Source organism: Capra hircus, chromosome 29 (genome assembly GCF_001704415.2).
Source record: "Capra hircus breed San Clemente chromosome 29, ASM170441v1, whole genome shotgun sequence".
NCBI classification, from domain to species: domain Eukaryota; kingdom Metazoa; phylum Chordata; class Mammalia; order Artiodactyla; family Bovidae; genus Capra; species Capra hircus.
Window position 1 is genome coordinate 43,821,107 of NC_030836.1, and position 27,954 is coordinate 43,849,060.

Genomic DNA, 27,954 nt, shown 5'->3' on the forward strand with positions numbered 1-27,954 from the left:
GCCTAGATGCCGCGAGCCGCTAAGGCGGGGTGGCAACACCGGGAGCCTGCGCCCCGGGGCGCGGGGGCGGGGTGGGGGTGGGGAGAGGGCCCTGCCCAGGAACCGGGCTGCGGCGGGGAACCGGCGGGGTGGGGCTGCCGTTTGCAGAGCGTCCGGCAGGGGTCTGCCCGCCTCCGGGCCGGCCCCTCCTCCGAGCAGCTGCCATAGCCCGAGGTAATCTCGGCCCCGCGCTAGGGACGCGCGGGGCGGGGGCCGTGGGGGGACAGCTGCGGCTCTGCCGAGGGGAGGGGGGACGGACCCCGGGCTGCGGGAGGTGGCGCCGAGGGGCTGGACTCCCGGGAATGCCCTCCGGGGCGGCCGCGTGGGGTGGGGCCACCCAGCCCTGCAACTCGAGCTGCTGCCCCTGGTTAAAAATACCCCCTTGTCGGTCCTCCCCCTCCGCTCCCCTGCGCTGCCCTGGCGTCCGGGCCCCAGCCCTCCCCACCCCGACAGGCGCTGGCCCCTCCCCGGGGACGAATCTGCCTTTGACTAATTTGTCCTCTCGCGGAGTTGGCCCGGCGTCTGCGGAGGAGGGCCGGGGAGATACCGTGAGTTAAGAGAGATCGTCGGAGAAGGTGCCCGGAGAGAAGGGAGAGCGGAGAGGAAGCGGGGTGGAAGCCCGAGGAGGAGAGAAGGGAGGGGCGGAGGAGGGCTGGGAGGAGCGCTCTTCCTGGTTGGGCCCTGTCCTCAGTTGCCACCCGGGAAGCCAGCGCAGGGACCGCAGCGACCCTCCAACACGCTTCCCCCAGGTAAGGAGGGTGAGGCCGGCCCGGCGTTCCCCCAGCTTGGCCTGGATCCCGGCTGCGGGGCTGCCTTTCCCCCGGGCTCTCTGAGTGCCTGCGACGGGGCGGGGGCTCGGGAACCGCAAGGCTCAGGAGCCCGCCCCAGGCTGCGTTCCTCACTGTCTCCAGAGGCTGGGCTGGGGGCTGGCGGGAGGGGAAAGGACTGAGGCCGAGCCTCCCTGATCCTTCAACCCGTCTCAGGAGCCTGGGGAGGGGAACCCCGGACTGCCTGGACTTATCAGCCCCCAAGCTGGGAAAGGGGCCAGTGCCTAGGAGCTTGGCTAGGCTGGGGAGAGGGGCATTCAAAGAGGATTTGCCTCGGGGTCTCCCACCTTCCTCGTTCCTTGTGCTATTATCTCGGGCCCCGCCCTTCCCCACCTGACTGGCTGACCGCAGGCCTGCAGACCCGGGACAATGGGAGTCTGGGAACGGAGAGGTGGTAGCATTGGGTGGGGGTAGGGAGGTGGTGGCCAGCGCACCTGGGGGATGGGAAGCCCCCTCTGGTGGATTCTGGGAGCAGAGAGGTATGGCTGCCAGCCCTAATTTAGTGAGGAGGTGGGGAAACCACAGGCTTGGGGAGAAAGGATGGCAGCGGGTCAGAGAGCAGTGGTAGCAGATAGGAGTCCCAGCTCTAGGCCTGGGAAGGCCTGGGTTCTGAGCAGGGCCCCTCTGTCCCACAGGATGGCCGAGGAGTTCATCACTCCGGTGTACTGCACTGGGGTGTCTGCACAAGTGCAGAAGCAGCGGGCCAAGGAGCTGGGCCTGGGCCGCCATGAAAATGCCATCAAGTACCTGGGCCAGGATTACGAGCAGCTGCGGGTTCACTGCCTGCAAAGGGGGGCCCTTTTCCGTGATGAGGCTTTCCCCCCAGTGCCCCAGAGCCTGGGCTTCAAGGAGCTGGGCCCCAACTCCTCCAAAACCTATGGCATCAAGTGGAAGCGTCCCACGGTGAGAGGGGCCACCCTGGATGGGATTCAGTTTACCCCCTTCCTGATTGAGGAGTGGGAATAGGACGCCAGGTCCCTCAAGTGGGGTCTGGGATGGCTGGGTTCCAGTTTCTAGGAGGGGCTGGCCCAGAGACAGGACTCTGGGTCTCTTGCAGGAGCTGTTCTCAAACCCCCAGTTCATCGTGGATGGAGCCACCCGCACAGACATCTGCCAGGGCGCACTGGGTAGGCCCTGGGGGATTCCGAGTGTGTTTTCCGTAGTTCCCTGTGCCCGTTCCTTCCTGCTCTGCCTCAGCCTCTCCCTCCTACAAGCCCGAGCAGGTTCTGGCTCTCAGTGCTGGGGCTGGTTTGCCCAGATTCCTGGGTCTTTTCTGTAAGTTGAGGGGTACCCTGCCTGGGGAGTCCCAGGTTCTCCACAGTATGGCACTCACTGGGCGAAGAGTAGATCTGACATGGATCCTTCCCATCCCAGGGGACTGTTGGCTTCTGGCTGCCATCGCCTCCCTTACCCTCAATGACACGCTCCTGCACCGAGTAGTTCCACATGGCCAAAGCTTCCAGGATGGCTACGCGGGCATCTTCCATTTCCAGGTGAGGAGCCCCACATGCGCCTTGGACAAAGAGGGGGGTGGTGAGGGAGAGAGGGGTAGCAGGCAATGGAGATGGGCTGGGGGACCCTGAAGTTAGGGTGACTCAGGGCCGCACCTTGCGGGGCCAGCTCCCCCACCTCCCCGAAAGTATTTGACCTCTTGATTCCATCTCAAGTCTGTCATGTGTGAGAATCTATCGTGTGTGAAATGGTTGGGCAGGTATTTCAGCTGGCAATCTTCCTGGCTGGTTGTGCACACTAGAGAAAAAAAAGTGTTTAGAAGAGAAGAAAATTCTCTGGATTATGTCCTGTGGGACAAACCCCTTTCCTCCCCAAGGTCTGTTTCCCTGTCTGAAAAATAGTGTTCTTCTGGGGAAAATCGGCCATCACCTGTGGTCATCTACACCCTTGGCCTCAGTCTCTCCCCGACCCCCTCACCCCCAACTCCTCCTGCGCTCAAGTCAGTCTCCAGCCACTGAGAGAGCCCTGCGGAAAAGAAAGACTCTGGATAAAGTTTATTTAAAGCAGCTTTGCCTGATGCTCTTTGCGCACAGGACCCACTTTTCAAATTACACTGATGAATTCTCAGTAGGCTCGTTTTGGGGAAGAGACACGCCAGCAACCCTGGGTGAGAACCTCTGGCCCCGGTGTCCTCTCCTTCCGTCTGGTCACGGAGCGCCTTGCCCCCTACTTCATCCTCACCCGCCTTGGCGAATATGGCCTGACTTGCTGGACCCACAGTGCAGCGCGAACTACTGGGGCCAAGTGCTGCACCTGCCCGCGCTGGTCCGCAGGGGCGTGGCCTCGCTGCCTTTTCCCCACCCTCTCCTCGTACTCCTCCAATCCGTTCCTCCGCGGCCTCTGATTAGCCCGTTCACTTTCTCCACTGTGCTGTGGGCGCACCTCCTCCCTTTTGCCCCATTGTTTTGCACACTCACGGCCCCCAGTGCTGCTGTAGCACAGAGTCACTTTTGGCCTGGAATAGGGGGAAGTCCTTCCCTCACTGGGAAACTTGCCTTTCAAGGCATCTTTGAAGCTAGCCCGCGATTGTGGGAATCCTGTCCTCCTTGGGGTTGAAGGATCTAGATCCCGCATCTTCATTCCACACCTGATTTACCTATGTATCCCCACCCCCCTACACACACACGCACACACCCGCATTTTCATTCCACATCTAATTTACCTAGGTATCCCACTCTCTACACACACACACACACACACACACACGCACCCTGGCCTAGAATGGTGGGAGGGGGAAAGTCTGGGGTCATGGTAGAGTCAAGGTTTAAGGGCTTTGCAACATCTCTGTACCTGAAGAGGCACCTTGGTCTGTTTCAAAAATATGAACAATGCTGCCTTACAAGCGTTACCTTCCTAATCTTGTTTAGTTTTCCCATTAGGAAGGCATTACTGTTCCCTTTTGTGGAGGGGGAAACAGGCTCGGAGAGGAAGACTTGCTCAGATCCCTGTGTCTAGGATGCATGGCCTAGAATCAGGTATCTAGTGAGTGGCAAAGCTGCTGAGGCCTGACCTTAGGCCCGAGGGATCTCAAAGCAGGGATTCACCGTGCCCCTCCTCCCCCAGCTGTGGCAGTTTGGTGAGTGGGTGGATGTGGTGGTGGATGACCTGCTGCCCACCAAGGACGGGAAGCTGGTGTTCGTGCACTCTGCCCAAGGCAACGAGTTCTGGAGCGCCCTGCTGGAGAAGGCCTATGCCAAGTGAGTGGGGGCCCAGGGACAGCTCCAGGCCACGCCTGGGTTGGGGGTCCTGCTCGGTGCAGAGTGCTAACCTGGGCCGCCCACAGGGTGAATGGCAGCTACGAGGCCCTCTCAGGAGGCAGCACGTCTGAGGGCTTTGAGGACTTCACCGGCGGAGTCACCGAGTGGTATGAACTGCGGAAGGCGCCCAGCGACCTCTACAACATCATCCTCAAGGCCCTGGAGCGCGGCTCCCTGCTGGGCTGCTCCATCGATGTAAGTGCCTCCCCCATCCTGGGACCTGAGTCTCCTAGTGGTTCCTTCTCTCTACTCAGCCCAGCCTCAGACTTGCCACGGGCTTGGCTCCAGACCCTGTCCTTTGCTTCACACCATCCCCGGATCCTCACCCAGCCTCGCTCATCACCTCGGTCCTGTCCTCCACCTCCATGCCTGGCTTCCTCCTGGTCCCCAAAACCTCAGACCTCAGCATGTTTTCCGACTTCCTCTTTCCTGTCATGAGGGGCCATGCCCATGCACTGTCCAGTTCACAGCCTGGCCTCAGCTCCTCCTGAGTCCCAGTCCCTGTGGGCCCCAGACTCCCCATTCGTTCCTTCGGTTGCTCTTCTGTTCCCCGACTTATCTTCAGACCTCCCTCATCCTTGATCGCGGCCTCCACCCCCACCATCACTGCATTCTCCACTCTAACGCTGCCGCCATGCTCTTCCCCAGCCTACCCGACTCTAGTCTCTGCTCACCCCTCTTCTCCGCCTCCCTGAGTCCCTCCACATGAGGTCCTCTGAGGATCTCGTGGCTCCTGGGTGAGGGGAGAGGCTTTGCATGGCTGTATGTTTGTGTTCACGCGTGTTTACCCAGGGTCTGGCCAGCTCTGGCCAAAAGCAGTGTCAGTGGGGTGCACAGGCCCCCTCACCAGCAGTAACATTGGTGGAGTAGCCAGCAGCTCCCCCTTCCAGGGACTGAGAAGGGGTCAGGGGTCCTGCCCATCGCTCCCAGTAACTGTGGGTGTATGCAAGGGAAAGCCAAGACTCGGGGCTCGTCTCCTGAATGGGGGTGGGGACAGCAGCCACAGCCCATGTGTCTTTCTGCAGATCTCCAGCATTCTGGACATGGAGGCTGTCACCTTCAAGAAGCTGGTGAAGGGTCACGCCTACTCTGTGACTGGGGCCAAGCAGGTACCGCCCCAGGTGGAGGTCTTCCCCAAAGGGTGGTTCCAGCCTCCTTGCCTCTCTGGCCTGTGGCCAAGGCTGTGGGAGAGGCCGACTCTCCCCGTGACCTTCAGCAGCACCTTTCCTATCTCCCAGGGACTCTCGCCCAAAGATGATTATCTTGTCCCACCCTGATTTACTGTACTTTGTGTGTAGAATTGCCTCTCTCAGCAGTTTATGCCCAGACAGGCTTCTCAGCTGTGCTTCCAACGGTGGGTGCTGGGTGCTGAGTTGGGCTCTGTGAGGATGAGGTGGCGGGAAGGGGTGTCAAAGTGTGTGCCAGAAGCAGACACTGACGTGAGCTCTGGGGAACAGGTGAACTACCAGGGCCAGATGGTGAACCTGATCCGGATGCGGAACCCCTGGGGCGAGGTGGAGTGGACGGGAGCCTGGAGTGACGGGTGAGGGGCCATGGACGCTGGCCGGGGAGGCCTGGGAAGACTGTTCAGTGCCACTGGCATTTCTGCTGGGGTCTCTGCCAGCCCACAGTGGACTCAGGCTTGAACAGAGGGGCCCATCTGCGTGTGACTGGGTCTGGGGACTGCCCTGGCAAAGCTCAGGCTGTGCATGTGGGTGGCTGTGCCCACCTATGAGCATCCTCGGGGCGTCTGACCCGGCCCTCATAAGATAACCCCTGGGACTGGGGTCTCTGGACATGACCTTGTGGAGGCCTCCTGAGCCGGGCCAGGGAAGGACAGGCCCCAGGGATAGAGGCTGGGCAGGTCGGTGGCCGCCAGCCCCTGGCAGTGCCCTTTTCCCGCAGCTCCTCGGAGTGGAACGGCGTGGACCCTTACGTGCGGGAGCAGCTCCGGATCAAGATGGAGGATGGGGAGTTCTGGTGAGCAGCCCCCTCCTCAGTCTGAGTGGGCACCCCAGCTCCCAAGCCCCCTCCCCCCCCGAAAGCCAGCTGTGCCATGTCTCTCGATGCCCCACCTGGGCACCCTGGTTCACTCTCACCTCGACCCCCCCAGGATGTCATTCCGAGACTTCATGCGTGAATTCACCCGCCTGGAAATCTGCAACCTGACGCCTGACGCGCTCAAGAGCCAGAGGTTCCGCAACTGGAACACCACCCTGTACGAGGGCACCTGGCGGCGGGGGAGCACCGCGGGGGGCTGCCGCAACTACCCAGGTGACCTGGGGGGTGGGGTCCTGGGCCCTGCTGCCCTGGACAAGACGTATCTTCTCTCTGAGCCTGTTTCCTCACCTGTAAGATAGGGGTAGTTGTACTGGTTTTGCAAATTTGCCTTGAGGATGAAAAAGTGTAAATTCCCAAGAGCCACCTTTGACTGCCTTGCTGGAACCTGAGCTCAGGGTGCGGACAGAGGAGACTTCCATGCAGCCCGGCCACCTCCTGTCACTCCTCCTTCCGGGCCTTCCTCCTGGCCCGCTGTCTCCCTCCTTGGTCCTTCTGTCGCCTTTCCCTGGGGTCCATGGGTATCTTTCCTCTCCCACCCTGCCTTCTCTTAGCAGGTTAGCATCCTCATCCTCCCCAGGTTGGAGTCAGCATTTTAATGCTGTCCCTGCAAACACTCAAGTTTCTTGGCTTCTAGCTCCCTCTGGTCCTCTTACCTGGCACACCCATAATCCTGATTGAACCCTCTTGACCGGCTCCAGAACCACTGACCGGGCCTGGAGAGAAATCACACACTTGGAGAAATCACAGCCACAGACCTCAGATGTGTGCTTTCTGTGGCCCCAGCAATTCCACTATTCATATGTTCCTAGTCTCTCCTCAGACCTGCCTCCACTGTCAGTGTTTTCCGATTTCACAGGACACCCCCGTAGTCCCACCTCCAAGGCTCCCAGCCTGTCTGGACCTGTGCCCGTCTTTGCTGCCTTCCTGCCTGTGACAGTGGCGGAACTGTCCCCGCTCAGGGGCACCCCGCCCCCCACCTCTGCTCTAGACCCCGCTCTCCTCGGGCTCCTTCACCCGTCGCCTCTCTCTCTGGGTCACAGGGGAGAATTGCCTGCCTCTGGAACCCACTTCCCCGCTCGTTTCTCTGCTCCTCTTCAAAGTGAAGTTTCTCAAGATGGCCAGCCTCCCCATTTCCTTCCTCACTAAGTTCAGTGCTTAACCCGCTCCAGTCCACCTTGCGTCCCCACCACGCTGCCGCGGCTGCTCCTTGTCTGCTTGGGTTTTGCCAAACCCACCACCGCTGCTCTCTTGTCGTGTCCTGCCCCCTCCCGCAGTTCTCAGCCTGGCTCCCAGCCCTCTGTGTTCAAGCATTCTTCTCCCTCGCAGGAACCTAATTTCAGTTCTTCCCCAAACAGATAACCACTGTTTTCTGTACCGTTTACTGAGAAGTCTGTCCTCTCCCTGCAGGTCCAGCCCTGTCATAAGTTCCCACGTAGCTGGGTCTGTTTCTGAGTTGCCTCTCTGTCCCTCGGCCTATCTCTTTGCTACTGCCGCACTGGTTTACTTGCTATAGATTTATAAGTCCTGGGACTTTGCTGTGGTCCCATGGTGAAGATTCTGTTTCCAGTGTAGGGAGTGCATGTTTGATTCCTTGTTGTGGAACTAAGATTTATAAATCCTGAAATTGGGCAGGATGAATTCCTTCTTCAAGAGTCTGTTAGCTCCTCTTGCTCTTTGCTTCTGGTTTTCTTTTTTTGGTTTTGTTTTATCTGTGTGAATTTTAGGATCAGTTTATCAAGTCCTACAAAAAGCCCTTTTGAGATTTTAATTTGGGATTGCATAGACCAATTCAGGGAGAATTGACATCTTTCCAATCTTGATTCTTCTTATCCAAGAATGTGCTATGTCTATTTTGGTCTTTAGTGTCTTTCAATAAAGTTTTATAATTCTCATTGTAAAGGGCTTATACCTCTGTTGAGATTTGTTCCTAGATACTCTATCAGCTTGTTGCTGTTATAAATAGTATCTCTTTTTAAATGACATCTGCCAGGTCATTGCTGATACTGTAGTATGCAGCTGACCTTTTAGGTTTATTCTACATCTGGCAAGCTTGTTAAACTGTAATGAATTTTACTCATTTCTCTGTATTCTTTTTGGTTTTCTAACTGACAGTATAGCATCTGCCAATAATGATAAATTTGTTTCTTTTCCAATGCTTATAACTTTGGTTACATATTCATTCTTGTTTAATGTGCTGGCCAGGCTTGCTGCATGCCCACTAGGACTCACTATGTTCTGGTCTTACCCCTCTCTCAAAGGAAAAGTTTTTACTATTAAACGTTGACTGTAGATTTCATCACTACAAACTTTTCTACTCTAGGTTTTTGTGTGTGTGTATATATGCACCTTTTATCAGAGTAATGAAACTTTATGTTATGAAATAACTTTATTATTAGAATTAGCTGTTTTAAATTACCTGTTAAAACAATAAGTTACATTGATCACTTTTTTTTTTTTTATAGTTGAGGCACTGTTTTATTTTTATTTTTATTTTTTTCCATGTTATACTCTTTTTTTTTTTCTCTTGTTATCATTTTTTTTCCTTTATTTTAATTTACAATACTGTATTGGTTTTGCCATACATTGACAATCACTTTTCTTACATTAAATTAACCTTACATTCCTGAGATAAAACAACAGAGTAATGATATAAATTTTTTATACAATAATTTTACATCCACGTTCATGAGTGAGGTTTGCTAATAGTTTTCTTTTCTCATGCTTACTTTATTTAGTTTTGATATGGATGCTATATTTGGCTGGCAAAGTGAACTGGGAAATCTTCTGTCTTTTTCTGTTTTTCTGGAAGAGTTTGCATAAGGTGGAGATGGTTTCTTGCTTGAATGTTTGGTGGAACTGGTCTAGAAAACTACCAGGCCTGCTCTTTTATGTGAAGATTAACTTTTGATATTGAGTATCTTTTAAGGTCATTGAATTTTTCAGATCTTCTACTTCCTCTTGAAACTATTTTGAGGAGTTTTATTTTCTAGGAGTTCATCCTTTGCATCTTGTTTTCTCAATTATTAACGAAGTTATCCTTAACATACTATACCTCATCTGTAATGATAACATCTCTTTCATTCATTGTCTCTTTTGTCTTTATTAATCCTATGAGGGGTTTGTCAATATAAGTCTTTAAAATAAAATGATTTTTTACTTTAATCTTTATAGTATTTTTTTTTCCATATTATGAATCTTTCTTGCTTGTTATTTCATTCATCTGCTTTCTTTGGATTTATTTTTAGAATTTACTTTATGACATTTTTTTTCCTTCCAGTTTCATTGTGATATATTGACATTCAGCATTGTATAAGATGTACAGCATAATGATTTGATTTATACACATCATAAAATGATGGCCACAATAAGTTTAGTGAATATCCATCATATCATATAGATACAATATTAAAGAAATAGAAAAAAATATATTTTTTCCTTATGATGAGAACTCTCAGGCTCTTAGAATGTACTGTTAGCAACTTTCATATCTAACATACAGTAGTGCTCTATTTACTATGCTATACATTGTATCCCAAGTATTTATTCATTTTATAACTGGAAATGTGTACCTTTTGACCACCTTCATCCAATTCTCTCTGCCTCTACCCCTCGCCACTGATTACCACAAATGTGATCTCCTGTGAGTTTCTCTCTCCTATTCAGTAGGCAGTCTTTTCATTTTGTTGCTGTGCAGAAACTTTTCAGTTTGATGTAGTCCCATTTGTTTGTTTTTGCTTTTGTTTCCCTTGCCTGAGGAGACAGATCCAAAATAATATTACTAAGACCGATGTCAAAGACTGTATTGCCTATGGCTTCTTCTAGAAGTTTTATAGTTTCAGGTCTTACATTTAATTCTTTATTCCATTTTGAGTTTATTTTTGTATATGGTGTGAGAAAATTGTTGAGTTTTTTTTTTTTTTTGCATGTAGCTCTTCAGATTTCCTAATATCATTTATTGAAGAGGCTGTCTTTTCCTCATTGTGTATTCTTGACTCCTTTGTCATAGATTAATTGCCCATAGAAGTGTGGGTTCATTTCTTGGCTCTCTGTTCTGTTCCATTGATCTGTGTGTCTGTTTTTATACCAGTATCATATTGTTTGTTTTTTTAAAGAACCCAAATAAATCCTTTATTATTAGCAGTTTTCTATATTTTTTCAGTTGACAATACATGGTGTCCAAAGTGGGCTGCAAAGCAACCTGTGCATACTGTTTTGATTACTGTAGCTTTGTAGTATAGCTTGAAGTAAGAGAGTGTGCTACCTCTGGTTTCGTTCTTCTTTCTTAATATTGTTTTGGCTATTCAAGATCTTTGTGTTCCCACACAAATCTTAGAATTATTTGTTCTAGGCCGGTTAAAAATACCATTAGTATTTTAATAGGGGTTGCATTGACTCTGTAGATTGTCTTGGGTATCATGGTCATTTTAACAGTATTAGTTCTTCCAGTCCATGAGCATGGTATTGCTTTCCATTTGTTTGTGTCCTCTTCAGTTTCTTTCTTCAGTGTCCAGTTTTCTGAGAATAGGTCTTTTATCTTCTTACTCAGATTTATTCCTAAGTATTTTATTCTTTTTGATGCAATTGTAATTTTATGACTTCTTCAATCAGATTCTTACTTCATTAATTTTTTTCTGTGTGTACCTTTGAGTTATACAATTTTGATATATGTTTTTAAGATTTGTAATATAATTTGCATTCTATAAAATTTATACTTTTAATGGGTACAATTCAGTGGTTTTTAATATATTCACAATGCTATATAATCATCACCATTACCTAACTCCAGAACATTTTCACTACCTGCAAAAGAAATCTTATATCCATTAGTAGTCACTCCCTAACCCTCTCATTCACCAACCCCTGGTAACCACTAATTTAATTTTGTCTTTATAGGTTTGCTGTTCTGGACATTTCATAAAAACGGAATCATGCAATATGTGGCCTTTTGTGCCTAGCTTTTTCCCCTGAGCATTGTGTTTTGAAAGGTCATTCATGTTGCAGGATGATCAATACTTCATTTTCAAGGTTGAAGAATATTCTGTGACATGGATATACCGCATTTTGCTCATTCACTCTTCAGTTGATGAATTGCTTTCAGTTTGGGGGTATTGTGAGCACGCTGCTCTAAAGACTTCTGTACGTGTGTCTGTATGAGCATACGTTCTCTTAGGTCTGCAAGTAGGAGTGAGATTTTCAGGTTGTGTGGTAGCTCCATGTTTACCTTTTCGAGAAACTGTGATCTGTTTTCCAAAGTGGCAGCACTGTTTCACATTCCTCCTCTCAATGCATGAGGGTTCCAATTTCGCCACATCCTTGTTTTTTTTTTCTACATCCTTGTTAACACTTATTGTCCACCTTTTTTATGATAGCCATCCTGGCTGGTATAAAGTGGTATCACGCTGCAGTTTTAATTTGCATTTCCATAGTGACTAATGTTTAGTATATTTTCATGTATTTATTGGCCATTTGTGTATCTTTTCTGGGATGTCTATTCAAATCGTTTGCCCACTTTTAGATTGAGTGTTTGTCTTCTCATATATTCTTCATACATACATTTATATTTTCTGGATGTGAGCCTTATGAGGTAGATGGTTTGTGTGTATTTTCTCCCTTTCTGTTGGATGTCTTTTCATTTTCTTGACAGTGTTTTTGAAGCACCAAAGTTTTTAATTTTGACAATACCCAATCTTCTATTTTTTCTTTTATTGCTCATGCATTTGATGTCACAGCTAAGAATCCATTGCAAAATCCAAGGTCATTTATCTTTGCATTTTCTTCTAAGAGCATTATTATTTTAGCTGTTATATTTAGGTGTTGACCTATTTTGAGTTAGATTTTGTTTATGGTGTGGGATAGGTGCCCAATTTAGTTCTTCTGATTGTGGAAACCCAGCTATCCTAGGATCTGTTGAAAAGACTATTCTGTATGCATTGAATGGTCTTGTCACCCAGTGGTCAATGGCCATTTAGGTATGGATTTACTTTTGGTCTCTCAGTTCTATTCCTTTAGTCTATGCGTCTGTTTATTCTTATTCCAATATCACACTATTTTGATTATTTTAGCTTTGTAGTGAGTTTTGAAATCAGGAGGTTTGAGTCTTCCAACCTTGCTCTTTTTCAAGATTATTTTAGCTTCTGGGCCCCTTAAAATTCCACATAAATTTGAGGATCTGCTTTTCACTTCTGTGGGAATTTTGATAAGGATTGCATTGAATCTGTGGATTACTTTGAGTATTATATCTTTTGACTTTTCTATGTCTTTTTTAATTTGTTTCAGCAAAGTTTTGTAATTTTCAGTGTATAAGTCTTTCAACTCCTCGGTGAAATTTATTCTTAGGTATTTTACAGCTTTGGATGCTGTTATAAACATATTGTTTTCTTAATTTCCTCTTTGGGTTTTTTTTCATTGTTGGTGTATAGAAACACAACTGTTTTTTGTGTCCTGATGTAATCTGCAACATCATTGAATTTGTTATTAATTCTAATATTCTAATTTTTCAGGCTTTTCCATATAGGATCGTGTCATTTGCAAGTATAGTTTTTTTCTTCATTTTTAATTTGGTTACTTTTTCTTTTTCTTGACTAATTGATCTAGCTAGAACTTGCCGTACAATGTTGAATAATAGTGGTGTAAGTAGGCATCTTGTTCCTGATCTTAGAGAGAAAGCTTTCATTTTTTTTCACCACTGAACATATTACTTAAATGCTCTTAAATGCCCTTTTTCTTATTGAGGACATTCTCTTTTATTCCTAAATTTATGTACGTTCTTGTCATGAATTTGTGTTGGATTTTCTAAAGTGCCTTTTCTGTCTCAATTGAGATGGCCATGTATTTTTTTCCCCTTTGTCCTATTAATGTGATGTGTTACACTGGTTGATTTTCTTATATTGAACTGTTCTCACATTCTTGGAATAAATCTTCCATAGCATGTAATCTTCTTAATAAACTGTTGGATTTGGTTTGCTAGTATTTGTTGAGGATTTTTATATTGCTATTCATGAGTGATACTGGTCTGTCATTTTCTTTTCTTATGATGTTTTTATCTGGCTTTGGTGTCAAGGTAATGCTGCCCCATAGAATGCGTTTATCTCAAGGAAATAGTAATGTAAATGAGAAATCACATATGATAGTAATTAAAACACTGTGTACCTATATTAAAAAAGAATTCAAAACAATAGCCTAATTTTCTACCTTAAGGAACTAGTAAGTGGGCAAACTAATCCCAAGGCAAGCAGAAGAGACAAATAAATGAAATAGAGAAACGATAGAGGAAAATCAATGAAGCCAGGCCGGCCCCGTGCAGTGGAAATGTGGCATCCTAACCACTGGATTGCCAGGGATTCCCTATTTTATTGTTGATTTATAATTTAATTTCCTTGCATTCAGAAAATATGATCTATATAGGTCATAACTTTGAAATAAACGGAAGCTGGTACAATGGCTCAGGGTGAGTATTCAGGTGTCCTCAAAAAGACTGGCGAACACTTTCATGTTGTGGACTGTAGGCTAAGCACTTCTGTAAATATTTAGAATAGAATCTACTTAACTTTCACACTGACCCTATGAGGGATGTACTATATTATCACTATTTTACAGATGAAGAAAGTGAGGCACAGAGAAATTAAATAGCTTACCAGAGTCACTAGTAAGTGGCTGAGCTGGGATTTAACCCCATCTGGAGTGTTTTCCTGACAGGCCTGTTCGCTTGACCATTCTCTGAATGTTAGAGGGAATCTTCTACAATTGTTCATAGTATCAAACTTACTGACTATTTTGTCTGCTTAATCTATCTATTACTGGAAGAGGGATAATAAAAATCTCACACCGCCCTGTTGGCTTTGCCAATCTCTCGCTTTATTTCTGTCAATTATTTTTCTTTACAAATATCGAGCTATGATTTTAGGTGTATCAAGTTTAAAATTGTTTTAAGTTCCTAATGAGTTAAACTTTTTTTTATTTTCCAGTGCCCGCCTTCATCTTAGTAATTCTTTTTACTTTGAAGTCTGTTTCAGTCTGTGTGACTCTGCTGTTCCAGTTTTCTGTTGATTACTGTTTTTGTGGCATGTCTTGTTATACTCTTTGATGTCTGATCTTTCTATAGCTCAGTGTTTTAGTTATCTCTTATAAATAGCATATGACTTTTTTAATGGTCAGATTTGGAAAACATTGTCCTTTGATTGGAAATTTTAATCCATTTGCATTCATAGTGTTACTGATATGTTTGTATTTAGTTCAGCAGACTTACTATGCATTTTCTGATCATCCCTCCTGCTGTGCCTTCTTTTGGAGTGAGTTTTTTTTCTTTTCTCTCTGCTAGTTTTTCCCTCTATGAGTTTGGAAGATATAAGAGCTTGCTTAATAAGTTCCAAAGTTAGTTGGTCAGTATCTTTACCCTCTACCTGAACAGTGTAACGTATAAAGACCTGAAAATGTTTCAGCTGGATCACATCCTCTCTTTATTCAATATGCTGTCTTTAGCTAGCATTTTAATCCTGAACTGTTTCCTGCCTGTCCTAAAGTAAGCACCATCATCATCCCCATTATTTTATATAATCCATGTTTGTTTGAGTACCCACATAATATTAGTATTTTTGCTCGCCATACTCAGACCTTTCACCTGAGATCTTTTTAGTCTGTCTGCAATATAGCCTTCTGAATTTATTTTAGTGAGGGTCTTTGGTAATAAATTTTCTCAGAACTCGTGTAAAATGCCTTTGTGATGTGCTCATTCTTGGTGATTCTCTAGATGCTGAATCTTTTTTTTTTTTATAGTTTAATGTATTTTAATAGCAAACTTACAGGAACAGCACAGAAGACAGACAACATTAAAAACATGTGCTTGCATGTAGGACAACTCAGTTAGAAAAGTATAGTGAATGGATGGAATCTACTGCATGATAAAAATGCTACAAACACCATTTAGTTGCAGTCAATAAGAAATTTACTTGTTTTAAAAAAATCCAAATGCTGGCATTGTCCAGAAAAATTTAACAGGTTTATTTATAATTGTTATAAAGTTGAACTGCTGAAACTTGTTCACTGAAACATTTTGACTTTCATTAATGCTTTATGTCCCCGCATTTATATTAAAAATTCACACACAAATGAAAATGGAAAAACTGCCAATACCTGATTTCTGTCCCCTATTTTCCACTTGCAATCATATACTTAGGTACCTTTTGACCCCATGGAAAAAAAATATCTAACGTTCAGAACTACCAATAACAGGAAGAAGAGATTTTTTTTTTTTTTTAAAGAATGAAATGTTTCCCATCATAGTGGATTCTTAAGCACGTTCTCCACGTATGCGGCGTGCTAGCTGGATGTCTTTTGGCATAATTGTTACACGTTTGGCATGGATAGCACACAGGTTGGTGTCTTCAAAAAGGCCAACCAGATAGGCCTCACTTGCCTCCTGCAAAGCACCAATAGCTGCACTCTGGAAGCGCAGATCTGTTTTGAAGTCCTGAGCAATTTCCCGCACCAGACGCTGGAAGGGAAGTTTGCGAATCAGAAGTTTAGTGGACTTCTGATAACGTCTAATTTCACGGAGTGCCACAGTACCAGGCCTGTAACGATGAGGTTTCTTCACCCCTCCAGTAGAGGGCGCACTCTTGCGAGCGGCTTTTGTAGCGAGTTGCTTCCTCGGTGCTTTACCACCGGTCGATTTGTGGGCAGTCTGCTTTGTACGAGCCATGGTATAGAGACCTCCTTACTTACCCCCCTTCTCCTTCGGCTGGAGCTCGGCGAGCTAGAGGCTGCGCTGGCGTTGGAGAGCGACGGCGGCGCGGCGGCGGCTGCGAACACCTAGATGCTGAATCTTGAATCGACATTACTTTCACCTCCCTGGAGATGCTATTCCTCTTCACTCTGCTCCCACTCTTGGGTCTGAGTCTGGAATCTGCCCATCTACCATGTCTTCTGAAATGTTTGTCTTTCCTCTTTTAAGATTATGTTTCTTTGATATTCTTCAATTAGACAATGATGTGTTGAGTTGGGGATTCTGTTTTGGATTTGTTGAGCTCCCTGTATATGAAGATTGATGTTGTTCAGCAATTCTAGAAAATTCTTAGCCGTGCTCTTTCAGAATACCATTTTCCTAGTCTCTTAATTTTCTGCTTTGAGAATGCCAATCAAATGTAAGCTAGACTTCCTCAGTCAATCCTCTAGATCTCTTAACATCTCTTAAATGGTCCTTCTCTGAATCTCCCTAGATTGCATTCTGGGTAGTTTCTTTAGATCCATTCTCAATTCACTTGAATTTCCTTTTTTGCAGTTGGTTAAGCTTTCCAACAAATGCTTAATTTCACTTTTATTTCTGGAAGTGTTAGTGGCTTTTTTCTAATCTGTTCGTTCTTGTTCATATATTCCAGCTTCTCATTTATTTCTTCAAATGTAGTAAGCTTAGTCTTTCATAGTCCATGTCCGATCATTTCAGCGTCTGAAGTCTTGGCAAGCTGTTTTTCATCCATCATGGTGTCAGTCTCAGCTGTCATGAGGTTTGTCCACTGTGGCTGCTTGTTCTCAGCCTTGAGAGGTTTTTGGCTTATTTGACATAGAAGTATGTGGGAATTCTTTGAGTTCTTAGATGAAGTTAAGTTCCTCGAGTGTTTCTGCCAGTCACCTAGGATACTCCAAAGCCATGACTCTGAAAAATAAATTCTCTCCTTAAGTTTTTTTTTTTCACCTCATGGGCAGCATGAATTAAAACTGCAAGCTCATGAGAAGGCTGCTTATGGTTGTAAATTCTCAGAGAGTGCTTTCCTTCCCCCTGGTGGTTTTATTTTCTTTCATACTTCCGCTGCGGGCATTCCTCACAGAGCTCCCAGTTTTATTGCTGGGATCTCCTTTCGGACTTTGTCTCCTGCCCTTGTGCCCAGGCAGGACTCAGGGTCTCTATGAGTCCACAGAAGTCCTTCGGCATTATTTACCTTTCATGGCTCCCAGTTTTTATTTTTTTTAAATAGCTTTATTGAGATAAAATGCACATACCATATATTTCACCCATTTTACAGCGTAAAATCCAGTGTGGCCTTTACTCTATTCATAGAGTTGTATACCCATTATCACATCAATTGTAAAACATTTTCATTACCCCCAAAGAAGTGCTGCACACCCCTGGCTGTTACTCCCAAGTCACTTCTCCCCCTTATTTCTATCCTACTACTCATCTACTTTCTGTCTCATATGGATTTGCTTGTCCCAGAAAATAATTTCATATAAATGGAATCATACAACCTGTGGTCCTTGATGACTGGCTTCTTTCACTTCGCATAATGTCTTCAATGTTCATCCACGTTGTACAGCATGTGTCCAATTCCTTTTTTGAATAATATTCCATTATTTGGTTATATCCCATTTTGTTTAAATTGGGTTGTTTCTATCATTTGTCAGTTATAAATAATGCTACTTTGAACAGTCACATACAAGTTTTTTGTGTGGACATATATTGTCATTTGGAGGAGGAAGTGGCAACCCACTCCAGTATTCTTGCCTGGAGAATCCCATGGCCAGGGGGAGCTTGGCAGGCTACAGTCCATGGGGTCGCAAGAGTCAGACATGACTTAGTGGCTAAACCACCACCACCACCACCTGTTGTCATTAGTCTTGGAGATACATACGTATATGTACGTATATATACACACACATACATACATATTCCTAGGAGTGGGATCACGGGGTCATGTTATAATTCTATGTTAAACCTTTTGAGCAACCGCCAGATTATTATGCAAAGTAATTGAACCATTTTATGTTCCTACCAGCTGTGAGGTTCTGATTTCTCTATACCCTCACTTATGATCTATCTTTTTGATTAACGTTCATTTGGTATGTGGGGGAGGGAATGCTGGACTTACTGGTGCCTTTAAAAGGAGGTTTGGTATTTTCTGTCCAGCACTTTGCTGTTCTAGTCAGGGGGGTGGTTCAGGCAGCTGAATTACTAAACAGCCAGAAACGCAAGGCTCCATCAGCCCTGTGGCCCCCCCTGCAGACCCTCTTTCTCTGCCCCTGCTCCAAGTCACTGTCTACACAGCAGACACCTTCTAAAACCCTAATCTAGTCATGCCCCTCCCAGTACAGACCTGTCAGGGGGTCTTTTTTACTCCCTGATTCAATCCACACTTCTTACCTCTGCCACCATCCCAGACCCCCTTTGCTCACTGGAGCCCCTGCTGTGGGTCTTTTTTCTCTCTCTGCCTTGTCCTGCTTCCCAGGCCTTCTCCTTCAGGTCTCTGCTCACAGGTCACCTGGAAGATTCCTTCCCTGCCCAACTCCAGCTTGCTTTCTTTGTAATTGTCCCATTCACTAGCCTGACTTGCTCGCGCTTTGCCGAATGTGAGCTCCTGAGGGCAGGGACTTTGTGTGTCCCCTCTGCACACATGTCCCCTGGCACACGGTGGACACAGCGACATTTGTTGAATGAACACATGCAGGAGGGAAGGCTTGATGGGAGGCTGCTCTCCTCTGCCTCTCCTCTGATCCCTGCCTCTCTACCTCCTGCAGCCACTTTCTGGGTGAACCCCCAGTTCAAGATCCGGCTGGAGGAGACGGATGACCCAGACCCCGACGACTACGGGGGTCGCGAGTCAGGCTGCAGCTTCTTGCTCGCCCTCATGCAGAAGCACCGCCGTCGAGAGCGCCGATTCGGCCGTGACATGGAGACCATAGGTTTCGCTGTCTACGAGGTGAGCAGGCCGATCGCGCGGAACGCGGCAGAGAAAGCGGCCTCCCGGCGAGCTCCGCCAGGGGGCGCCAGTGGGGGGGGGTCTCCGGAGGACTTGGTGACACCTGCCAATCATGGTTCAACTGGGACCAGTCACACCCCTGAGGTGCACATCCTAGACCTGACCTTGGGGAGGCACCTGCTGAGGCCCTCCACCAGGACTAGGGCAGCCAGGGGCCTAAAATGCTTCCCAGGAGGCGGATAGTGAATGAGGAAAATGTTTAGCCAGGAGAAGGGAAGATTCTGAGATTCTCCCTGTCCTCGGAGGCCAGCAGGCTGCTCTTGGGCAGACCTCTGGCTTAGTGACGCCTGGGAGACAGACGGCCTGGCTCAGTTTCAGAAAGAAGTGGGCAAGTGGTCTGCCCTGAAGGAGTAGTGAGCTCCCCATCTGGGAAATATGGAAGCAGATGCTGGCCATGGAGGACCCTGCTACATACTCTGTATTCGTGACAGACAGACACTTCTGGATCTCCCTGGTGGGGGTAAAGGACAGTCACAGCCTCTGCCCAGGCCCACAGCCCCCCCGACAGCAAATTCGTGTGGATGTCTGATGTCCCTGGGCTGGAGGACTTTGCAGTTGTCCCTGCAGGGGGCAATCCTGGAGACTCCGGTTCAGAGCTGAGGTGCAGGGCATTCGAGGGACCAAGAGGGCCCCGCCTGGGCCTCCCTCCTGGGGTCCCTCTCTGGCATGAAAACAGGTCTGAGGCAACAGTAGCCCCAGGCCCATCCCTAACCCTCCTGGTCTCCCCATCTTGTCCTTTTCATCTGAAGAACTCTGGGCCCCTGTGTGGCACACACCATACTCCCTGCCCCTGGGCCAAGCGTGTATCTCTAACTCCCCTCATTTCTCCGGCAGGTCCCTCCGGAGGTAGGTGTGGCACCTGACTCACCTGGATTTACACACCCTTGAACACACGTGGCCCGATGCTGCCCAGAGGGAGCGGGACAGCGGCACGCCCACATGTAGAGAGCTAAGACGCCACCCCCTCTGGGGGCTCACACAGTGCCCCCACCCCCTGCCCACTATTTAGTGGGCAGAGCAAACACTGTCCTCCTGTGTGTCAGAGCAGGTAACAAGTCAGGAGGCTGGATTTGAACCTTGACCCTCAGAGCCCTGCCTGAACCACACCCACAAGGCTCTTCCTGTCTGACTCTTTACACTGAGGACATCTGGGACCCTGGTTGGGAACAGGGTAGTGAGTGGGCTGAGTGTTCTGTGCCCTTGAGCAAGTTGCTTAAGCTCTAAGCCTCATGGGCTCCCATGAGCTTAAATGAGGTGCTTGTGTAGAGGGCCCTGCAGTGTCTTATATGGGAAACTCCTGGTAAGGATGATAAGAAAGTTACTTCATGGTGTCATCAGTCAGTTCAGTCGCTCAGTCGCGTCCAGCTCTTTGTGACCCCATGGACTGCCAGGCTTCCCTGTCCATCACCAGCTCCCGGAGCTTATGCAGATTCATGTCCATCGAGTTGGTGATACCATCCAACTGTCTCATCCTCTGTTGTCCCCTTCTCCTCACACCTCCAATCTTTTCTAATGAGTCAGTTCTTCCCATCAGGTGGCCAAAGTATTGGAGCTTCAGCTTCAGCATCAATTCTTCCAATGAATATTCAGGACTGATTTCTTTTAGGATGGACTGGTTTGATCTCTTTGCAGTCCAAGGGACTCTCAAGAGTCTTCTCCAACACCACAGTTCAAAAGCATCAATTCTTCAGCACTCAGCTTTCTTTATGGTCCAGTTATCACATCCATACATGACTACTGGAAAAACCATTGCTTTGACTAGATGGACCTTTGTCGACAAAGTAATGTCTCTGCTTTTTTAATAAGCTGTCTAGGTTTGTCATAACTTTTCTTCCAAGGAGCAAGTGTCTTAATTTCATGGCTGCAGTCACCATCTGCAGTGATTTTGGAGCCCAAGAAAATAGTCTGTCACTGTTTCCATTGTTCCCCCATCTATTTGCCATGAAGTGATGGGACCGGATGCCATGATCTTAGTGTTTTGAAAGCTGAGTTTTAAGCCAGTTTTTTCACTCTCATCAAGAGGCTCTTTAGTTCCTCTTTGCTTTCTGCCATTAGGGTGTTGTCATCTGCATATCTGAGGTTGTTGATATTTCTCCCTGCAGTCTTGATTCCAGCTTGGGCTTCATCCAGCCCAGCATTTCTCATGATGTACACTGCATATAAGTTAAATAAGCAGGGTGACAATATACAGCCTTGACGTACTCCTTTCCCAATTTTGAACCAGTCTGCTATTCCAGGTCCGGTTCTAACTGTTGCTTCTTGACCTGCATACAGATTTCTCAGGAGGTTGGTAAGGTGGTCTGGTATTCCCATCTCTTGAAGAATTTTCAGTTTATTATGATCCACATAGTCAAAGGCTTTGGTGTAGTCAATAAAGCAGATGTTTTTCTGGAATTCTCTTGCTTTTTCTATGATCCAACGGTTGTTGGCAATTTGATCTCTGGTTCCTCTGCCTTTTCTAAATCCATCTTGAACTTCTGGAAGTTATTGTTTCACGTACTGTTGAAACCTAGCTTGGAGAATTTTGAGCATTACTTTGCTAGCATGTGAGATGAGTACAATTGTGTGGTAGTTTGAGCATTCTTTGGCATTGCCTTTCTTTGGGATTGGAATGAAAACTGACCTTTTCCAGTCCTGTGGCCACTGCTGAGTTTTCCAAATTTGCTGGCATATTGAGTGCAGCACTTTCACAGCATCATCTTTTAGGATCTGAAATAGCTCAGCTAGAATTCTATCACCTCCACTAGCTTTGCTTGGAGTGATGCTTCCTAAGGCCCACTTGACTTCGCATTCCAGGATGTCTGGCTCTAGGTGAGTGATCACACCATCGTGGTTATCTGGGTCATGAAGATCTTTTTTGTACAGCTCTTCTGTGTATTCTTGCCACCTCTTCTTAATATCTTCTGCTTTTGTTAGGTCCATGCTGTTTGTGTCCTTTATTGTGCCCATCTTTGTATGAAATGTTCCCTTGGTGTCTCTGATTTTCTTAAAGAGATCTCTAGTCTTTCCCAGTCTGTTGTTTTTCCCTATTTCTTTGCACTGAACACTGAGGAAGGCTTTCTTATCTCTTCTTGCTATTCTTTGGAACTCTGCATTCAAATGGGTATATCTTTCCTTTTCTCCTTTGCCTTTCATTTCTCTTCTTTTCTTAGCTATTTGTAAGGCCTCCTCAGACAACCACTTTGCCTTTTTGCATTTCTTTTTCTTGGAGATAGTTTTGATCACTGCCTCCTGTACAGTGTCACGAACCTCTGTCCATAGTTCTTCAGGCAGTCTGTCTATTAGATCTAATCCCTTGAATCTATCAGTCACTTCCACTATAGCATCGTAAGGGATTTGATTTGGGTCATGCCTGAATGGTCTAGTGGTTTTCCCTTACTGTCTGCATTCACCTCCACGGTGTCTCCTCCCCTTGCCCTTGTGCAGTAGGCAGGCTCTTCCACCCATTTTACAGATGAGGAAGCAGGCAATGTGACTCATCAGGGTTGGGCCACCTGCGGGTGGCTGAACCTTGACCCAGCTTTCTGGCCCGTTGGCCAGAACCTGGAGCCTGAGGTCTGGGTCTGGGGGCAACTTCTAAGGGTGGGCTGAGCTGCAGCGCCCACCTCCTCCTCCCTTCCCACCAGCTGGTGGGCCAGCCAGCCGTGCATCTGAAGCGAGACTTCTTCCTGGCCAATGCCTCCCGGGCCCGGTCTGAGCAGTTCATCAACCTGCGGGAGGTCAGCACCCGCTTCCGCCTGCCGCCCGGGGAGTACGTGGTGGTGCCCTCCACCTTCGAACCCAACAAGGAAGGCGACTTTGTGCTGCGTTTCTTCTCAGAGAAGAGCGCAGGGACCCAGTGAGTAGAAAGCCCTCCCCCGACTCCCCTTTCCTCCCGCCACGCCCTCGCTGCCCCTACCCAAGTTGACTGGCCCCTCTCTCTCCCACCCTCTGCAGAGAGCTGGATGACCAGGTCCAGGCCAATCTCCCTGATGAGGTATGTGCCCTGCCCCCACCCTGGGTGCACGATGGGGACCTGGGTGTCCTGTGTCTCGGTCTCTAGCCGGCAGGGCAGAGCCCCTCCTGGCAGGAGCCATACACATCCCTCACTTGCCAAGCACTTTACAGCTTGCAAAGGACTTTGTGATAGTAATGGCGCCGGGCCCCTGGGTTCTTGCTCCCTGCAGGGTCTGTGCTGAGCTGTTTACCTGGGTTACTCAGTTTCCTCCATAACAACCGTGTCAGGGCGCTGTCACCATCTCTCCTCTCAGGGAAACTCAGGTTCAGAGAGGTTAAGGAATTTACCCAAGGTCGCACAGCAGGGATCCAGCCTCACCCCTCATCGTTGGGCTGAACTTCCGCCTCCACATTTAGACTACACGAGTTCTAGACAGGAGTAGAGTAGGGGCTGGGTTCCCATTTTACAGATGAGGAGAGTGAGGCTCTAAAGTGAAGTGACACCTAGCTGATGAGTGCTCCCAGCCCCGCCTGCCGCTGCTGGCTGCGCAGAGGCCGGGCTGGGGCGCCCCTGACCTGCTCTCCCCGCCTTCTCTCTCCAGCAAGTGCTCTCAGAAGAGGAGATTGATGAGAACTTCAAGTCTCTCTTCAGACAACTGGCAGGGGAGGTAGGCTGGGCCTGGTGGCAGGTGTCCGGGGCACCGAGGGGTTTCCCCAGGGCAGGTGCCATCCTCCCTCTCCCCCCAGGACATGGAGATCAGCGTCAAGGAGCTGCGGACCATCCTCAACAGGATCATCAGCAAACGTGAGCGTTCCTGGGAGGCTGCTTTCCACCCCGTGTCCTGCCTCCACACCCCCAGCCCCCGTTCCTCCAGACTCCAGGATCTAGGCTTCTCCTCCTACCCTGGGCTGAACCCAACCCCTCAGTCTTCGAGGGTGGGCACCCTCCACTGCCTTTCAGAGCCCTGCTCACCCCGCCTTTTCCTCCTAAATTCCTCTTGCCAGACCCCATTCTCTGTGCCTGAGCTCCAGGCCCTGGTGTGATTAGGAACTTAGCTGGGGAGTAGGCCAGTGGTTAAGAATCCGCCTTTGATCCCTGGCCAAGGGGCAACAAAGCCCTTGCACCACAACTGGAGAGTCCATGTGCCACAGGGAAGATTCCTCATGCTGCAACTAAGGCCTGACGCAAATAGATAAATAGATGGATATTTCAAAAAAGCAGCAGCTTAGCTGGCTGGTGGCACCTTAGGGCCAGTGTGACAGCCCCCTTCCTCCCAGAAGGCAGGTGACAGGTGCCTGGCTTCACTCCCCAATGTGTACAACTGAAGGCAGCTGCCTTTCAGCCTTCCCTTTGCCCCCACCTCTGACCTCTGACCTCTGACCTCCAACCTGTGTCCATGGTTTTCCCTCAGCCCAGAACCCCTCTCTCCTGCTCTCCTCACCCTTCGGGACCTGCAGCAGCCCCTAGCCCTGCCGTGACCACCTCCCCTCCATGTTTCTGCTGCATTTCCTTCACTTCTGTCTACACTGTTCTTTTTTACCCACATCTAATCGTGGTGTTGATATGGCTGTTGGGTCAGCGGCTTGATTAGTAGAGTACTTTAAACTCCTTTTTCTGATGATAAAAACAATCCTACGCACCTCCTCAGCTAGATTTTAGATACCAGGGGAGAGGAATGGTGCCTCCCTGCCCCTCGTCCTACCCAGTGCGCCCAGCGTGGGGCAGGCTGGGGACGCTGGTCGGGTTGAGGTGTTGAGACTGGTCTTTCTTGCAGACAAAGACCTGCGGACCACGGGCTTCAGCGTGGAGTCCTGCCGCAGCATGGTCAACCTCATGGATGTATCCTCCTGAGCAGGGCCCGGGGTTGGGGTGTCCGCATAGGAAGGGCTCGGGTTGGGATGTTGGCATAGGAAGGGCTCTGGGTGACCTGTCCCAGGAGTAGCACAGGAAAAGAGACAGGCGTGGACAGGGCAGTTCCTTCTTCCTGGCACCCTGCCCTTGGCGGGGGGAAACTGAGGTGCAGGGCTATGTCAGGTGACAGGGGAGGGCCGCATCTGCAGGCTGGCACTCGGTGAACGCCCCTCCCAGCCTACCCTAATTCAGGCCTGGCTTTGGGCGGCTCCTGCAGCTTCTCCCCTCCCCTCCCTCGGGTTTCTCTCCACGGCCAGTCTCCCCTCCCCTCGTGCTCAGTACTCGCTCACCCGGTGTCTGGTTTAAGCGGTGGAGTTTTCTTCTTAACCGCCACCCAGCGCGACGGCAATGGCAAACTCGGCCTGGTGGAGTTCAACATCCTGTGGAACCGGATCCGGAATTACCTGGTAGGTGGTTCCTGCCGGCAGCACCCTCCCCTCTTCTTCGGCCTCAGTCACAGCAGGCGGCAGGCCTCCGGTTCCCAAGCCCTCACCCTGGCTTCTGCCCTTCCAAGCCCACGTGTCCCAGTGGGTCACCCCGTCTCCGCCCCCCACCCTCGTTAATCCTCCATGCTGGGCGGATGGGAAGGGCTGGATGCCTGATGAGCCCTCACCCTCTGCCCCCACCCTAGTCCATCTTCCGGAAGTTTGACCTGGACAAGTCGGGCAGCATGAGTGCCTACGAGATGCGGATGGCCATTGAGTTTGCAGGTGAGGTCTGAGGGCGGGCAGGACCTGTGGAGCCCCCAGGGAGATGGCCCCGGGTCTCTTCCCTGACAGTTCCCAGGACAGTGGCCCACCCACAGGGCCTTGTCGGTGGTTGGGGGTGGGGGGTCGTTGATGGCAATGGTGGAGAAGTGATAAACAGCCATCTACTGCCTTTTTCTCCTGGTGACTGTTAGCATTTCCTTTTGTCCTCACTAGACTTCCCTGGTGGCTCAGAAGTTAAAGCATCTGCCCGCAATGCGGGAGACCTGGGTTCGATCCCTGGGTTGGGAAGATCCCCTGGAGAAGGAAATGGCAACCCACTCCAGTACTCTTGCCTGGAGAATCCCATGGACAGAGAAGCCTGGTAGGCTACCGTCCACGGGGTCTCAAAGAGTCAGACACGACTGAGCGACTTCACTCATTTCACTTTGTCTCACTGTAGCCTGCTGAGGATAAGGTCTTTTATCATCCCGTTGAGCACAGAGAAAAGTATCTACTCAGATACTGGATACTGGAGCCCCACAGCCAGGGAGAAGTGTAGCCGGCTTCCAGGGGCTCCAATGGGAGCCATACAGGGCTCACCCTCATAGTCCCACTTCAGGATGAGGCCAGGGCTTTCCGAGCAGATGAAGCTGGACCTGTGGGCCCTGATGGCCAGCTCCTGGGTGGGGCATTCTGGGTCCTCAACCTTTCTCTGGGCCAGCACTTGCCCAGGACTGCCCCCGTGCCCAGGGTGGGGGCTCACTCCGCCCAGCCTTCCGTCCCCCTTCCCACACTTCCTGGGGCCTCACCTGCTCTCCTGGGCCAGGCTTCAAGCTCAACAAGAAGCTGTACGAGCTCATTATCACCCGCTACTCGGAGCCAGACCTGGCCGTGGACTTCGACAACTTCGTGTGCTGCCTGGTGCGGCTGGAGACCATGTTCCGTGAGTGTCCCCGTGGGCGCCCCCTACCCATGAGGGTCTCAGGGAGTGGAGCTGGGGGTCCACACAGGCTGAGTGCCAGGAGATGAGGAGTAGGGAGGGAACTTTGGAGGGGGCTCTCGGGCAGCAGGCGGAGGTGGAGGGTGAGGCTGGAGGTGCGGCTGGCCCTCGAACTCGTGTCTCACCAAGCCCTCCTCCCATCATTTCTTGAACACACAGGGTTTTTCAAAACTCTGGACACCGATCTGGATGGAGTGGTGACCTTTGACTTGTTTAAGGTGGGACTCTCCTCTGATTGGGTTGGGGAAGGCACTCAGGGGCAGTGGGTTTTTCTCACCCGCCCCCCTACCCCGGGGTGGGGCTGGAGCCTGCAGCCTCAGAGTTAGCCCTGAGGCTGGCCACCTGCATCCTGCACGGACACAGCAAGGATCTCTGGTTTCTGAGGGTGGGGGCAGGAAGGCCCAGGCCCCTGGAGGCCTGCACAGGAGCCAGCATCCTGGGCTCCCGGGGTAGAGGAGGTAAGAGTGGCCCCCTCCCCAGGAGGGTCCCTCTCCCTCCTGCCCTTGACAGAGGGAGGAGACGGCAGCTCCTGAGCCATGGAGCTGGGAGGTGGGACTTGGGGCTTCTGCCCTGGCTGACCGCTCTCTATGCCCTTTCTGCCTGGCAGTGGCTACAGCTGACCATGTTTGCATGAGGCGGGGGCTCGGGCCCCTTGCCGTGCTCCTCTGCCCTCCTCGTCCGCCAAGCCACGCCTTCCTGCGACGCCATGCCAGGCCACACCAGCTGCAAGTGCCTTCCTTGGAGCAGGAGGCGGCCTCGACCTCCTGTCGCCTCTCCTCTCAGCCACTGCGGTTCGTTTGCTATGGGCAGAGCCATGGAGCCCTCCCTGCCTCCACCAGGCGCACGTGGACTCCTCCAGCCCCTCCGGTCGCCAGACCAGGGCGGCAGCTTTCGCTAGTTCCTGCCTCAGGATGGGGCTCCCCGGGGAGCTGGGGGCCGCTGGCCTCCCCCATCCTGACGTGTCCTCTCTCCTGCCCCCGCAGGCCACCCATCCGCCCCCTCCCCCACCTGCACACTTTATAACCACTAGCTCTGCAACAGTCTGCAGTCTAGACCTGTGGAGCCCCCTCCCAGCTGGGGCCCCCTCCCCAGGACTGGGAACACCTGTTCGTGCCTGTGCGGAAGCCAATGCTCCCCTCTGCCCCATGACCCCCCCAGCCTGTCCCTGCCAGCTGAAAGAAGCAGCCTAACCTGGGAGGTGCTCAGGCCTTCCCTCCCTCCCTCCCTCCCACTCTCCTTTTTTATATTGGTGATTTTAAAGGGGACTCTGGGGACTGAGTTACGGGGATACCAGAGGCACCTGGGCATGGGGTGGGAGGGGTCTCATGTTTACATGTGGAGAAACCCCAAACAATAAAGGAAAAGACCCCACTTTTGTCTCTGGAGTATGTTTCTGCCTAAACCTGCTGGCCCATGAGGGCACCTTGTCCTGCACCCGCCTCTGCCCTGCCCTCTGTCTCCTTCCCCATCACCCC

The 27,954-nt window shown here is 49.7% G+C and overlaps 2 protein-coding genes across 6 annotated transcripts; one reads left to right on the top strand and one right to left on the bottom strand.

Moving 5' to 3' along the window:
* CAPN1 (calpain 1) lies at positions 104 to 27,850 on the top strand. Of its 5 annotated transcripts, none has more exons than XM_018042662.1 (22): positions 104 to 213; positions 1,502 to 1,769; positions 1,924 to 1,993; positions 2,241 to 2,359; positions 3,942 to 4,075; positions 4,162 to 4,330; positions 5,161 to 5,244; positions 5,593 to 5,678; positions 6,041 to 6,115; positions 6,249 to 6,409; positions 18,701 to 18,882; positions 19,777 to 19,788; positions 22,569 to 22,780; positions 22,879 to 22,918; positions 23,481 to 23,546; positions 23,626 to 23,683; positions 24,654 to 24,718; positions 25,129 to 25,197; positions 25,422 to 25,500; positions 26,306 to 26,422; positions 26,639 to 26,697; positions 27,087 to 27,850. In XM_018042662.1, exons 2-22 carry the CDS (start codon positions 1,503 to 1,505, stop codon positions 27,111 to 27,113), a joined length of 2,151 nt encoding a protein of 716 aa, XP_017898151.1. In that variant the 5' UTR covers positions 104 to 213; position 1,502; the 3' UTR covers positions 27,114 to 27,850.
* On the bottom strand, positions 14,953 to 15,971 carry LOC108634231 (histone H3.3-like). Its single transcript, XM_018043265.1, has one exon. It carries the CDS (start codon positions 15,891 to 15,893, stop codon positions 15,483 to 15,485), a length of 411 nt encoding a protein of 136 aa, XP_017898754.1. The 5' UTR covers positions 15,894 to 15,971; the 3' UTR covers positions 14,953 to 15,482.